Source organism: Convolutriloba macropyga, chromosome 10 (assembly GCF_964194025.1).
Source record: "Convolutriloba macropyga chromosome 10, txConMacr16.3, whole genome shotgun sequence".
Lineage (NCBI taxonomy): Eukaryota > Metazoa > Xenacoelomorpha > Acoela > Convolutidae > Convolutriloba > Convolutriloba macropyga.
In genome coordinates, this window is record NC_134477.1 from 49,592,824 (window position 1) to 49,608,356 (window position 15,533).

The following is a 15,533-nucleotide window of genomic DNA, read 5'->3' on the forward strand; positions in this document are numbered from 1 at the left end:
TCTAAGCATTTACCTCAGAACGAAACAACAAAAAATGCATTTCTTGCAGTTTGCATGTTCATTGATCCCAATTCCAAATTGAGCTTTTAGCTGAAGCTTCTAAATTATTAGTGTATTTTGTTATATTATCACGACAATCTAGTCAGTGTCCACTACCTGCATTACCCCCTCGAGCAACCCTAAAGCAATGACTGACTCTCCAGATTCTCACTTGGCTATTGCTAGTAAAAAAATATTCGACCAAAACGATGAAGAGCGCCCCCCTTGGAAGCTTTGTGGTAGCATTGAAAGGTCACTAATATTTTACAGCATACACATTTTTCTTTTATTCGCAGCAATAACAAGCAGCCTTAGTTTTCTTTTCGTTACCAAATTCTTCCAACAGAACGCCCAGAAATTTGGTCAGTCCTCGCTTTCAGTATTGGTTGTTTGATTCCAACACCAAAATGAACAAAGTAATTGTTACTCAACCTCACTTACTGATGATGGTAGTTGGCCCCAGTTGATCAGGTAAAACCCGTCTTGTGGCAGATATCATAATTAAACAAAGAGAACTGTTTTATCCTCATTTTGACAAAATAATTTACGTCTATCAGCATTGGCAAGAAATATATACAGAAATCAAAGGAAAACTCGGAACAATAATATATTTTATCGAAGGACTCAATTGGAGCAAGATTAACTCTCATCCCGAAACAGACCGTCAACTGATCATTTTTGATGATGTATACGCAGAAGCCAGCCAACATGAAGAGTCTTTGAGTTTGGTCATTTCTGGACGACACAAAAACCAACACGCCATAATTTTCAAGCATAATTTGTACCAAAAAAGTCCAAATTCGAAAACAATTGACGTGAATGTTACACATATGCTCTTACTGAAAAATACCCGAGATGTAGTTCAGGTCAATGTTCTAGGTCGTCAGTTGGGAAGCAGAAATCTTGTGCAGTCAGTGTATAAATTAGCCACTAAAGAACAATTCGGTCATTTGTTGATTGATTTGGATCCCAGATGCAGCGAGCACTTACGATTCTGCTCACATTTAACAAACGAACTCAGCATATTTTATATAGTAGGAAATTTGCAGAAGAAAATCGAACTCGATGAACAGTTCACAACATCTGACTACTTTCAAACTGCTCATCAACTTCAAACCTGTTCTGAAGCGCCTCGCGCTTATTCATCTCGATGATAATTTTATCAAATTTTTAGTTGACTGTTTATACAATTTTGTTCAAGGCAATGTCTCGTTAGCTAGTACTTATGTAACCAAACAGCAGTTCAAGAAATTTAAAACTAATCTTTCTCTTATTTGTGATAAGAAAGTTAAATTACCTCAAAAACGAAAATTGCTAGCGACCCATCAGGGCCTGCAATTAATTAAACTAATTCACAATCCCATTCAAAATCATTTCAAGAAAGAACATGCGCAATAACACGGAGGCACAGAAGTTCATTCTCGTTCTATTACAAACTTATAACAAATTTCTCGAAGCAGCCAACGATAGCAACCAAAAGCCCCAAACAGCCAAAGAAATTTTACAAACCAAAAAAAATTCTAACGAAAGCGATGTCGCAGCCAAACTAAGTGTTGCAGCCACAATCAATGAGGAGCAAAAATCGGGAGACGAGACAAGGAGATGATAACAAGAGAACATCATCAAACAAATGTTAGCGCTGACGAGGCAAATCAAATATTAGAAGAACTGACTCTCGAGAAGAATTGAGTGGAAAAATTGAGAAGTCAAAAATATTTATTAAACTGTTACAAAACTCAACAACCGTTACAATTGATAAGCATACAGGCAAAATTCAATGCAAAACTGGAGGACCTCCGTCTGACAGCAATTTGTTTGAGCTTTCATTAAACATTCAGCACCCTACAAAAAAAATTTCTCCAGCAGATCTTACCCCTTTAAAAGAGCTGAAAATTGCCCAGCATCTAGTTGCCAACACAAACGCCAAATCAGTTAGCCCAAAGCTTGCAAAAGATTTGAACACCACATGGCTTTCCATGTTCAGCTACAGATACTAAAGCTATTAGGTAGAAAGCTTATTAAGTTGCCTCTCCAAATCAGTGGGATAGAGCAAAACCCCGGTCCTCAGAGAAAGCTGACATGTGGAAACTGTAGGAGACTGTTGGGAAAAAGCACAAGAAAGAAACCACTGTTTTACTGCACAATTTGTGGTTGGGTATACAATCAATGTTCAGGGATAGAGAAGGCTGAAGAGCACGACAGAGAAAACTTTACATGCACAAAATGCAAAAATGAAAGGGTCATCTCATCAGCAATCACAAACAGCAGGGTCCTGCAAACTATTCAACAAAATTATATAAACACGAGTACTCCATCAGCCTACGGCAGTATCAGCAGGCTGGTTAAATCAACAGGCCTAAACGTAAAACAGTGGAAACCCACCTAACAACAAGCTCAACATACACAAAGTTCAAACAAACACGTCACCGTTTTCCACGCCTAAAAGTACAGTCATATCGTTTGAATGAAGTTTGGTCAATTGATCTTGCGGATATGCAATCACTGTCCACAGAAAATTGAAACACTCGATATCTATTGGTGGCAGTCGATACACTTAGTAGATTCCTTAGGGTTCAGCCTATGAAAGATAAATACGCATCAACAACCAGACGCGCTTTCGCCTTGATGACAACAAAAATCAAACCGGAAAAAGTATGGACTGATGATGGAAAAGAATTTCTGGCATCATTCAAAAACTTTTGCGAGCAGAAAGAAATAGCAAGAGTTACCAAACTCGGAACGAAAAGAAAAGTTCGTTTGCAGAACGTAACATTCGATCCATAAAATCTTTAATTTGTAAGTGCTTAAACGAAAATCACACCAGTACATATATAAATAACCTGCAGAATTTTGTCAAAGTCATTAACTCTCGAGTCAACAGGATAACAGGTCTTGCTCCAAAGAGCGTAACCAAACAGCACACAAGTTATCTTATTTCACTGAACGTAAACGACAAGATACAAAAGCCCAAATTTGCCGTTGGTGAGACCGTTCGAATCAAACGCAACATCGAAACGTTTCATCGGGTTATAAGATTCAATACAGTCACGAAATATTCAGAATAGACAAAGTCCTCACACTCAATCCTCCAACTTACCGCGTTGTTTCTCGTGAAACAGGAGAAGAAACAGTCGGCCAATTTTACGAATCAGAACTGACACATTTTCAGAAATTTAAAAAAATGGATCCAACTGAAAGTACTTTTACAATAAATTTAGTCTCCAACTCTTCAGCGGAAACGTATCCCGGCAACTTGATTGCGGCTTTCAAAAATCTATTGCCCAAACCAATAGATCTAAACAAAACATTCGGAACATGGCAAGTGGCACTTCTCGAATTATCATGGCCAGCAAAGTTTAAAAACGTTACACACGGTTTTATAGAGCCGCATATGGACGAAACAGATACCTCGTCGGATGATGAAGAGCCAATAGAGCCAACGAGCGCAGAAGAACTTTTCACTGATATAGGTTGCCGCCGCCGTCGTCGACCAGCCTACAAAAAACAGTACCATCTTCGGAAAAAGGCAAACCTCAAATGCAAAATTGACACTGGTTTTTACCCAACAATTGAAAACTTGATGCAAAAAATTTTTGCAAAAAGCTTTCGAACAAAACAAGAAAATGACTGGCCTATCATATGGTGCATTTCAAGCCATACCCAGAAACTGAAGCTATTAAGCAACAGTGGCCAAAAAGACCAGGCATCAACAGGTAATGAGGATGTTTTTATGACCGCCGCCAGTTCCAGTGAAGATAAACTAACAGAAGACGAAATTGAACAGAGAAGTCCAACAAGTCTAAAACTCCTTTCACAAGACCTGCAAAACATTCTCGGAACACACATACTTAAATTTGGTGTCAACCCAAAATATCCAGTAGATATCTCCGGTGGGCATCACACAATTTTTGTTTATTGCGATTTGATACAAGATCAGAATCTTGAAAACAAATTAACGTCACTTCTTAGAACAATAGCCCTTCCAAACAACTCGACACAAAAGACACAAAACACGATCATTTGCCATCAATCGTTCTCAAACTTGCAATGAAAAAATGGAGTCAAGTCGTCATCATTTCAATCCATAAACATAACGATTCGCGACGAAACCGGACAACTGATGCCATTTCTCTCAATAGGCCGAAGCTGGCTGACATTGAAATTTCAATTTTATTTTTACCAAACTAAATCATTATTCTCAACCTCTACCCAAAAAACAGTTGGTTTGTTTGGAAGCATGGACGCACACTATGAAGCACAAATTGCGAGAAATCAAGAAAACTTTCTGACTCATGGTGGTCCCGCACGGCAGTTCGGATCAGGTGCCGCAGGATTGGGCGCATTAGCTGTACGAATTGGTCGCTGTACTTTACCACTACTACAAAAGTACGCTTTGCCCTGTGCCAAAAAAATGGGACGCAATCTTATTACAGCGGCAAGTGCTGAGATTGGGCAAATGATAGCAGGAAAAAAGAAACTAAAATCTGCAGCAAAAGACTCAGTTTGCAGCAAAAGACTTGAAGAAATCAGTTTCAAAAATATTTTCAGAATCGACAACAGCCGATCGTTACCGCCCGCGCCCGCCGAAACGGTTGCGATCGACGCACGCGTTTCGCGGCCGCAGTTCGCGGGTTACCGCGCCGTCCGCTTGCCAGGCGGCGGGGCGCAGCGCAACCCAAAACCCCTTATCAACAAACAAACTAGAGATAAGAGAGATACCAGCACGCATGAGGCCAGCCCAAACCACTTTAAAGACAACCAAGACGAAACGCAGTCGATCAGATATTTTGTCAAACGTAAGATTCTAAATGACTGAGTTCACCAGCATTGCAGCAGATATCGCCAACCCTGTAACGCATACAGCTTTTTTCTTTTTTGAGAAACCTAATGTTCTTGTGAATTATGAGAGCGGATTGGATCAACAAATTTACCCACAAGTCGGTTCAAGGGGACCTACATTAAGATTTTTAATCAGCGGAGACCAGCGCAACTGCATTGACCTTAACTATATTCAACTAGGAATTCAAGTGTCTATCTACACCCCAGATGGAAAAGATCGCGTAAAAGCAAGTGACGACAGCAAAGTTGTATTTGCAAACAATGCTCTACACAGCCTATTCTCACAGGTCGAAAACGCCAACGGCATTTGATTTCTGATAGCAACAACTCCTACCACCACCGAGAATTTCTTGAGACAGAATTAACAACGAACAGCGATAGCAAAGAGACTTGGACCGCTTGTCAAGGATACAGTTACGACTCAGAGCCTTCGTCAGACGCCAATCAATCTGAGTGGTTACAAAACCGTTTGAAAGCTACCTTGGAGTCAGGTTACACGCTTAACCTCTATGATTCCCTTTATGTTGATTTTTTAGTTTCGAAAAACTTATGGTCCCTGAAGTCGACATTCGAGTTAAACTCTACCGCGCAAGTAACGAATTCAGTCTTATCAGCTTGGCCGACGATAACGACAATCTGTTTACGGCAGTAATAGAAAAAGCGTCCATGTTTGTCCGCAAGATAACTGTCACTGAATCAGTACGACTTTCAATTGAGAAGGCATTATTAAAATCACCAGCAAGGTACCCCTATATAGAATCCCTTTGCAAAAGTTTTATCATGCAATCTGGTCAGAATTCTTTCGTTAAAGTATCAATTTTTGGAACGGAGCCAATCAGACGTTTAACAGTGTGCATTGTAGCAAACGATAAGTTCAGAGGATCGAAAAATACAAACCCTTTTCCGTACAACAAGTATAAAATGAAAAGAATTGAAATCATACGAGGAAATGGCTTACCTATAGCAGGCACACCAATTTACACTGAAAATAATGTCAGAATATATCACAATACACTAACAGCGCTGGGTTTTAAAATTGGCGGTAACAAAATTTCTCTGCAGGATTTCGATAAAAAATTTATTGTCAGTTTCGACTTGACCTCATCACAAGAGGCGTCAAAAAATCTTACCCTATTCCCCAAACTAACAGGAGCGCCAATTACTCTGAAGATTTTCTTCTCTGAAGTCCTTCCAGAAGCAGTTGAACTCTTTATTATCGGAGAGAGATTCAGTCAAGTTTTTATTGACACCAAAAGGAATATTTCAAAAAACCAAACTATATTCAATGGATAACATTTCGATCAAAGGAGTAGTAGACAAATTACGTTTATCAAAGTTTTCTTTTGGAGGTGTTTGGTCGGCAGAAAATTTTCCAAGAATGAACTCAGGTCCCCGCTTTCAAATTGTAAATACATCTCCAAAAAACTTCAAGGGAACTCATTGGCTATTACTTGTAGCCATTCAATCAACATTCAAAAGCTCAGCCAAACAAAAAAGAAACAAGAAATTAACAAACATTGTAATCTGGAACAGCCTGAAAATTCCGCTAAATTTTTTCACTCATTTCCATGAACGGTTTAATTCACTGTACAAAATATCGGTTTGTTTTGACATTCACGAAACTGCTTCGTAACCTCCCCCTCAATCCTTATCTTCAAACTTATGCAGGCTGTATTGCTTGTATGCAGCTTTACAAATATTTCAAAATGTGGGCTATACACAACACACAAAGTTTCGGGATCGCCTTACGGCAACAAAGCAGTTCAGATTTTTAGTGTTGTACACAGTTAAAAATATTGGCTTAATTAATGAGTTGAATTTGATAAGATTTTTCAATAATATATCTCAAAACAATTACACATTGAACATTTTATAATTTAATTTGTATTGCTAACCATGTGTTTTTAATCTGAGTCTGAGTAGGAAACAAGAGGACGTCGCCTCTTTGCAGGCTTAGGCTGAATGATACAAGATTCGTCACCACTACTGTTACTACATTCTCCTTCAATTGCTTCATCATCTATAAATGGATTTCGGGGTAGACAATGATCTTCGTCGCTATTATCCTGTTCATCACTGAGATCACTCCAATTAATGACTGGCTCCGAGTCATCAACTTCTCGGGGTATAAAGCCAGGATCGGGCGGAGCTGAAACAAAAATAAAAACATAATAACTATTTCGTAAAAACTGAACTGCAAAAAGCGTTTTTACCAAAAAAAGAGACCTTAGTAGAAGCTATTGAGCAGGAATCAGAAAGGTCTACTGTCGATATCAGCTCGAAGTTCTCCTCCTTCTCCTCTTCTTCGCTTGAAATCGAACTGTTTTCACAGTCACTATCCTGTAGTGATGGACAATCCGATTCAAAGGTTACTGTTGGAGTTTGATTGAGGCTGTAGTAGCCATAAGGTAAAGTGTCAACACCGTTATCCAGTATGAATCTTCTGTCATCAAAACAACATAGAGCCGTTTTGTTTGTTGTTGTAACCTTTATTTGATGGTTTGCTGAATGAATTCTTGTCATTGGTGCTCGACTGCTTACTCCGTTCAGAAGACACTCAAGAAACTTGTCATGATGCAGAGTCTTTTTAACCAGTTTTTGCACGCCTTTGGCACTCTGTTTTACTCAACTTTGAAACTTGATGCTGTACATCTTAGATCGAAGAATTACACTCTCTTCCAAAACTGAACCCTTCAACTCGTCAGTCATTGTCAGGGGCACTTTTTTATTACTCACGTCGAACAGAGGATGAGAAGTTGGGTAATCGCTGAGATCTAATAAATGTTTAAATTCGTACATGTCTTCATACAAGTCTTCGGTTTCTACTCTGTACAGAAGCGAGTCAGTGTCCTTGTAAGTGACCCAAATCCGTTTCCCGTACCTCGGTTTCATTTCCTTATAATGAAAATGGTACAGAGAAAGTTTTGAAAGGTCCAAGATGGCTGCTCCTACGGGAGTTGGTTTGTCCCATCTAATGTTCGGTACGGAATAACAAACGGAACACAAATTTTCGCTTATAATTTGAAATGACTTGAAACTCGGCCTCGACGTAAGTTTGCAGGCTTTCTCCTCATCAGATACAAACTGGATATTTTTTCTATTTCGTTTGTTTTCCATTGTTTTGCCAAAGCAAGCGTTCGACATCAGTTTTTAAAAAATCTTTTCAAACGTTTTTGAAGCTTGCTTTCGCATAACCGTATTTTTTTCGATATAGGGGCGCAACCAGTCAGACTAATTAAATTGCAGAGCGCGATGAAGTCTACCAACTTTCAAACCTTGATCGATGTAAAATAGCAAGTTTTCAATGTGACATATTTAATTCGGCTTATCGAACGAAATGTCGACAAATTTCTGAACAGCAGATCTGTTAGCCGCTAAGTTTTTGCTGTACGCAGACAACCAATCGTCTTGGATAACATGTTTCTCGGGAGCGAAGGGAAAATCAGAGTGGTCGTCGTGAATCTCTCGCGGATATTCTAGATCAATTTTAACGAAGTAGCCAAAGTCGGTATTTGACCTGTACTTTCCAATTAGCTCATCGATGTTTGAAAACTCGGTCCACTTGTAGCCACCCTTTGTAAGCTTTTTCATCATGATGCCACCATAGAGTGAGGTAACATCAAAAAAAGCGCCAAAAACGGACTGTTCGTTCCTATCGAAATTCTGAAGATATTTGTTATTAGCTCGAAAATGTCTCAGCGCTCCCACGCCATTGAGACCACCTCGAATAGATTTTTTGCAGAAAAGCAGCATATCAACGTCGGACAGAAGCCCCAACTCAACATCAGTTGTTACCAGCATTGCATCCCAGCTTAGATTAGGAGCACTATAAAAATAAGCAGGATACAAACGATAAATTTTTATGCACACCGAGCGGAACAATTCGAACACATCTGCCAGCAAGAACACATCTGTCTGCAGATAAGCGTCGTGGTAGTCTCCAAAATTTTTACAACCGAAGAGATGATACATATCAACAGCTCGTGTATACATTTCTTGAGTAACATCAATTCTACCGGTTAGAGTGTTTTTCCAATGGTCACCGTAGGCAGGAAAGCCAAGTTCAAACTTACGGAATGAGTCTAAATACGAATAAGGAAAAATTCCCTTTGCTGTTATTTTCTTGAAATCTGAATCACAAAATTGTTTAAAGTGGAATCGGAGTAATTTCAAGTCGGCATCTTGCAAAGTTTGTGCCAGTGAATCACGGCTCGAGGCCATAAAATTAAAACTGTCCACAAAGCGCAATTCATTGCGTACAAGTTTATCGACACCACATTTGTTTATGTAACTTCTAATGGGAACCTGAACTGAGAACGAAATAAACGTCTCTTCTGTCCTAGATATAGCTGAGAGAGTCTCGTTTTCTTCCAGCTTCATGTACTTTATAATATGATGGGCATCGTAACGAGACAAGTTATGGAAAAAAAACACAGAGAAAACTACCAACCGTAACCAATAAATTGCAACTACTGTGAGCAACGCCAAATACAGTGCCTGTCAGATGATAGTGATGGACTACTTTTTCATGATCAGACTCGAAGACTTTTTGACATATGCAGCAGGGTTCAAACCAGTTGTTCAATAGTTCCCTATTGGCAAAACTGGACATCTTTAGGAATCTGTAGCGTTGACGCTCATTGTCTGCCCATCTCAGCCGTTTTCGTAAAGTATGCATAAGAACAGCAATACAATCTTCGCCTCGGTAAAATTAATCATCTTCACACTTGAACTTCTGCTGTCAACAAGAACAGCTCCAAAGCTACAAAGATACTGATTCTCAGTAACACAGCTAGATGCTCCACCTATATTTAATCCAGTCTCGAGCAACTCTTCAGCCACTTCGAAATCCTCCGTTCTGACGTCAAGAGCCTCTAGGTCAGCATACACCACAAACGGGCATTTGAATGTCTTCTGCCAGTTTTAAACTTTACGGTAGAACCCTGTGGCGGCATCTCAAAAACTTGTGGCTGATGGTGTTCGCAAAGCGATTTGTGAAGCTTAAATTTTTCGCGAGCAACAGTCTGCAGACAACGCTTGCAGAAATTTCGAACGTTACTTTTCAAGCTAGCGGTGGCGGCCAAGCGAAGTAAAACCTTTAGAACTTGATCCAAGTTCTTTATCAAACAATAGTGCCAATTGTTTTCATCTGACAGCAACAATAAATTGATTCGCTTCGCTGAATTTTTATATTTGCTGATGTATGCCGGATACGCTTTGCTACACTCGTAAGCGAACACGTTTATTTTCAGGGGATTGTTTTTCTCGAAAACCGGTATATCAGCTAAAGCCACTGGCATTTTTCGCGGGTTGAAGCGGAGACTGTTTATGTGTTGGCGGTAAATTTGCGGTCTCTCTTGTTTTGCTTAACGGGGAGGAGCGCCGCTAAAACAGAGTAAATGAAGCAAAGCACAGATTGGCTTTTAGGTTTTTGACATTCAAGAATGATTTGCGTTGTGTTTCAAGTTCAGGAGGCGTTGCAATGTAAGATCCCGCGCGAAGAGGGGAAATTTTGAAATCTTCAATTCGACAACATTTAACTTTTCTTTCACGCACCCACTTCCTGCAGTGCAAAACACGTTTATTTTTGTCAATAGTTTGTCAATATGACCGAAATATTCTTCAGCAGTCAATGATGTGGAGAGGCTCTCCATTGGACTGTGAAAGAAACACAGAGTACTGTCATCAGTTAGAGGCTTGGTGAACTTCATCTCTATGATTCCGAACTTCGCAGTCACCAAATCGTGAAATTTCGTCGTGATAAAATCTGTAATTTTTTGTTCCTGGAGCACGAGAAATTCAAAGGGGTCAAAAATTGAACTGTCGTTTATTTTGAGTCGGAATGACTGGAAGTGCTCGCGAACTGACTTTCTCTCACGTTCCAAAACAAAACGATCGTCTTGAGAGAAATTGAATGGATCAGTTCGAATAACTGAATCCACCACAGAATGCTCGTCTGCACAATGTTTTCGCAACGCTTGCTCATGTCCGAAAAACGTTTGACACGAATTACATCTAACATAACGCGCCAATTTTTGGACATTTTTCAAATGCCGAACCAAGTTTTTCGCGAGCGTAAAAGTGTTTGAGCAATGTTCGTAAACAAAGTTCTAATTCGGGAGGTCAACATGCTTTTGATGCTTATGCAACACGAGTTCCTTTCGTTTAGCGAAGTCCTGATCGCAGAAATTGCATTTGAACATGATTCCTAAACCAAATATTAGTTTAGGTTTCCTCGGCTTTCTATAAAGGCTAGGAAATCTGTTGTTGTTCTCAGGAACATCCCAGCAAAGATGCGAGGCTCCAGTTTAAATAAAACCGGGAACCCAGGCATCTTTGATTTGAAAATACTTCAGTTGGAGGATAGTCGGAAAAACAGTCTTTAAAACCTTAGGTTTCGTAGACTGTTTTTTCGACTATCCTCCACCTGACTTCAGCCTGGTCCCTTCGACGAGAGGTAACCAGGTCTGACAAAGGCCAGAAGGAGGTTTAATGTATTCTAGTGACGCAAGACGCTACAAAGCAACAAGAAATTTGGAGGCATGCTAATGAGATTTTGATGAGAATCGAATAATTCGTCAAGCAGCTATTCTTGCATCTCGAGAACTTTTTTAAACAATATAGTTACAGAGTTATACAGAGATATAGTTACTGTTGTTTATACAGAGTTATACAGAGATATAGTTACTGCTGTTTTATATTGTTTTATAAACGATATAAAACAGCATTGTTTTTAAACAATATGCAATTGCAGGTATATAAAATAATTTTATACCAAAATCTGTAGAGCGCATCTCTCCTTAGCTTTTCGGTTCAAATTGATATAAACTATGCGAAAATTGTTTTCGCTTATATCCATGATCTAAACATCAATGAGCGGATTCAAAAGAAAACAAGAAGAGCGCTGCTCTTTTGTAGCCTGGCATATAATTTTTTTTCAATGTTGTGATTTGATACTCGTAATATGATCGAATTAGGTGAATGTAATTGCTGAACTTTACTATACTTAGCTAAAGTCAGACTTCATAGCTTATTAATAGTTATATTTCAAAAACTTTAAATAACATTATATCCCATGCATTAGATGATCTATCTTTAATGCTAGCGTCCCGTAAAAGTGACTCTAGACAGACCCTCCGGGTGAGGATAAACTTTTGACACTCTGCACAATCTTGTTAAAGGACTAACAAGTTCGTAATCTACGCTGGTTTAATAATATTCAATAAAGTGAATAATGCATGGAACATTTAAATATTTAAAAGACTATGCCTTCTATTTGAAAACATCATATAGAGAAAGTGCTCAGCTTTCGCTTTTTATTGATATTGTCTGTGCGAAAAATAATTAGGCTCTTATCCATGAGATATATATATATATATATATATATATATATATATATATATATATATATCAATGTGCGGATACAAAAAACAACAAGAAGAGCGTTGCTCTTCACAGAATTTTGACTTGATACTCGAATCATCATAGAAAAATATTGGAAGCATAAGTAGAAAACAACGAGAGCACAGTTCTTCAGAAAAATCCGGCATACAGTTCCCAAGAGATTTCGACTGAATATTCCTTTCGATCTATAGCAATCCCGATATCCTATCAAGTCAAAACTTTTCAACAGTTGCTATGAACGTATATATTAACAGTTTACCTAAGTGGTAAGTTAAAACCAATTGCAATAAAATTTAATCTGTGTTGCAAGATGAAGGAAAGTAGGGCAGTGTTACCAACTATTTGTCAAGATTTAGATTTATAAAAACAAACCCGAAAACTTAGGAGCCTAATTAGCTAATCCAACCAATAACGCATGATACAAAACTTAATCAGTGGGGCATAGGTCGTACCATATGAGGCCATTTTCAGGGTATTCAATTGAATTTATTCACACAGTTTCTGATAAACTGACTTCAAAAGGCTATACCCGCCCCATTCTCAGCTGATTCCCATGTTCCTCTATGTCAAAAATTAGTTGAAAATAATCTCAACCTGTTTAGATATTTTTGAGTTATGCACCGATTAGCACTATAAAAAGCACTCAATTTCCCCACAAAATCACTTCTGTGAATTTGATTTGATCTACACTAAAAAAACATCAACCCGCCTAGTAAAGGTGTGGCGAGAAGCTGAATTGGAGGGTTCAAATATTGAAAATGTGCTATACAAATTCTCGAATAACAGAAGATTTGTCTACCAAACGATAAGCATACCCAAACATCAATTCAAATCAAGGTTGGACAGCATATTGATGGAGGTGGACTTGCTGCGCGTCATCATGGACGGGAGAATACACCCAGAGGGCAGACTTGTAGTTCATCAGGAGGCTTGTGAGCGGATGCGGTTGGACTCTAAAAGCTGTGAAGTCATCAGGGACCTCAGAGGTAATATAATTCTTCAAATGCTCAAGTTTATTCAGTATTTAAACTTTATCAGAGCAAAAGATATAAGAAATCTAAAATTCTTAACTTTAGGAGTCTATTGCTAAAGATAGAAATTGATCTAATTAATGTTTCTCTGTTTAGATAACGACAATACGTACTTCCGATTGTCGATGAAGTACTTCGACCCCGAGGACATATTGCTCAGCGTGTTCTTCCATGTAAAGAGATTTGACAGAAAAAGTGATATGTGGGAGCTGCGCTATGTGTCCTTGGAGTTGAGAGAAATGGCAGCTCTACTGCGATTTAACAGAGATTACAAGAACTCAAAGAGAGAGAGAGAGAGAGAGAGAGAAAGAGAGAGAGAGAGAGAGCAGTTAAGAGAGAAAAACCAACCGCATCCGTTCGACCCCAGCCTCGGAAAATTCCCAAAGTTCAGGAAACCGCTGATGGTGAAGACGTTATAGTTTCTTCCCTCAGACGAAGAAAACTATTAAAACTCTAACTATGTAAATCCTATGTATATAACTTAAATGTATTACCTTGTGAATTTATTCACAATTTTGGTGAAATTTTATAATATTTCTTCAATTTATTATTACCAAAACCGATCTCTCCTGCAAGACTAGAAAGTTATCAAAGTTACCAAATACAGCCTGACAAACGGCTGTCAGATTAGTTAATTTTGAGTGGTGGGGCAAAATTGAAACGTACCTTGAAAATGAAATAAATTTTCAACCAAAAATTTGTTAACAAATGGCTCAGGGCATACCATAAAAGCAATTCTTTGATACAGTTTTGCGTTACGGATTCAATAATTCAAAGCACGCACAAGACACGTGATAGCTATTAAAGGCACACAAAACAGAAGCGAAACGGACAGTAAGCAAAATATTCAGTTTGGTATGTGTCAAACATAAAGATAAATCGGTAATTGATGATCATCATTGGACTCAATGTATGGAGTAACCTTGAAACATAATGGTATAATAATATCCGAAAAAATGTAGATCTGATGTCCCTTTGGCACAATGGTTAAGGCACTAAAAGAAGAAAAAATATCATGCATAAAGAACATAGACTGAGGTTCGAGGCTTTAGAATAAAGCGATCCTTTTTCTGTGCGGTAGACCACCCCAATTTTCAGTACTCATAGTCTTTATAGTCTGGACCATGGTCTGATTTCGGTCTGATCAGAGGGCAATTCGGTCTGGAAGGTCTGATCATAGTCTTTTGTAGTCTGGAGGAAGTTTTCAGCAAACCACAATTTTTTCAATGTTCATACACCAAAATACATAAATTTGACCTGAAGCGAATCAATGCCGGTGTTTCTTAGTTTTTTGAGGAAGTTTTTGTTGTGTGAGGGAGTTTTGTTGTGTTTTCGAGAACCCTAGGACAGAAAGGTATTCATGTTTGCACAAAATTTTCAAGAGAGTATTAGAAATACAAAAAAAAATTATGAAAAGAACAATATTTATTTTCTGATTTTTTTAGCCCTCTATATAACGTCAGATAAAACATTTTGCATTGTAGTGAGTTAAATAATTGCAATTAAAGAGAAGACTGTAGAAAAGTTCTCTTAAATTTTTTTCAACAACATCTATTGGTGTTGTTAGACTAAAGGAATTAAAGTTTGTCTGGAATTTACATTTTAGTCGCAAAACATTTGTTTGGTTTCGTTGCGCAAATCGCTAACCATGCAAAGAAAACAGAGAAAAGGTGCATTTTCCCAGATTTGGTCTAGATTGAGTCTGATAAGCGGTCAATTTGGTCCTGATGGTCTGATTATAGTATTTTTATAGTCTGAACAATGGTCTGAGTTTGAGTCTGACCATAAGCGCAGTATAGTCTGGACAAAGGTCTGGGTTCGGTCTGAAAAGCAGTCACTTTTATCTGGAAAGTCTGATCAAAGTCTGTTTATAGTCTGGACAATGGTCTGAATTTGGGTCTGATCATAAGCGCAGTATAGTCTGGACAAAGGCCTGGGTTCGGTCTGATCAGAGTTCATTTTGGTCTGGAATGTCTGATGAGAGATCATTTTGGTCTGGAAGGTCTGATCAGAGGTGATTTCGGTCTGGAAAGTCTGATCAGAAGTCATTTCAACCTGAATAGTCTGATCATAGCTCAGTTTGGGTCTGGACCTAAACCTGGGTACCGAAATGAACCTTCTTTCAATGAAATCCTCTGCGACTTACGGACCAGTTAAAGCTATTAACTGTAAGTGACTATAGTCCACATTTACAATGTAGTAAGATACAAAAGAGGAAAC

The 15,533-nt window shown here is 38.5% G+C and overlaps 1 protein-coding gene across 1 annotated transcript in view; it reads left to right on the forward strand.

Annotated features, from left to right (window-relative positions):
• Nucleotides 1-13,135: 13,135 nt before the first annotated feature.
• The window catches only part of LOC142348060 (uncharacterized), a 14,331-nt gene continuing 11,933 nt past the window's right edge, over nucleotides 13,136-15,533 (forward strand). Inside the window, exon 1 of the mRNA XM_075399227.1 lies at nucleotides 13,136-13,268. Within this exon, the coding sequence (XP_075255342.1) occupies nucleotides 13,136-13,268 (133 nt within the window). The remainder of the gene's footprint in view (nucleotides 13,269-15,533) is intronic.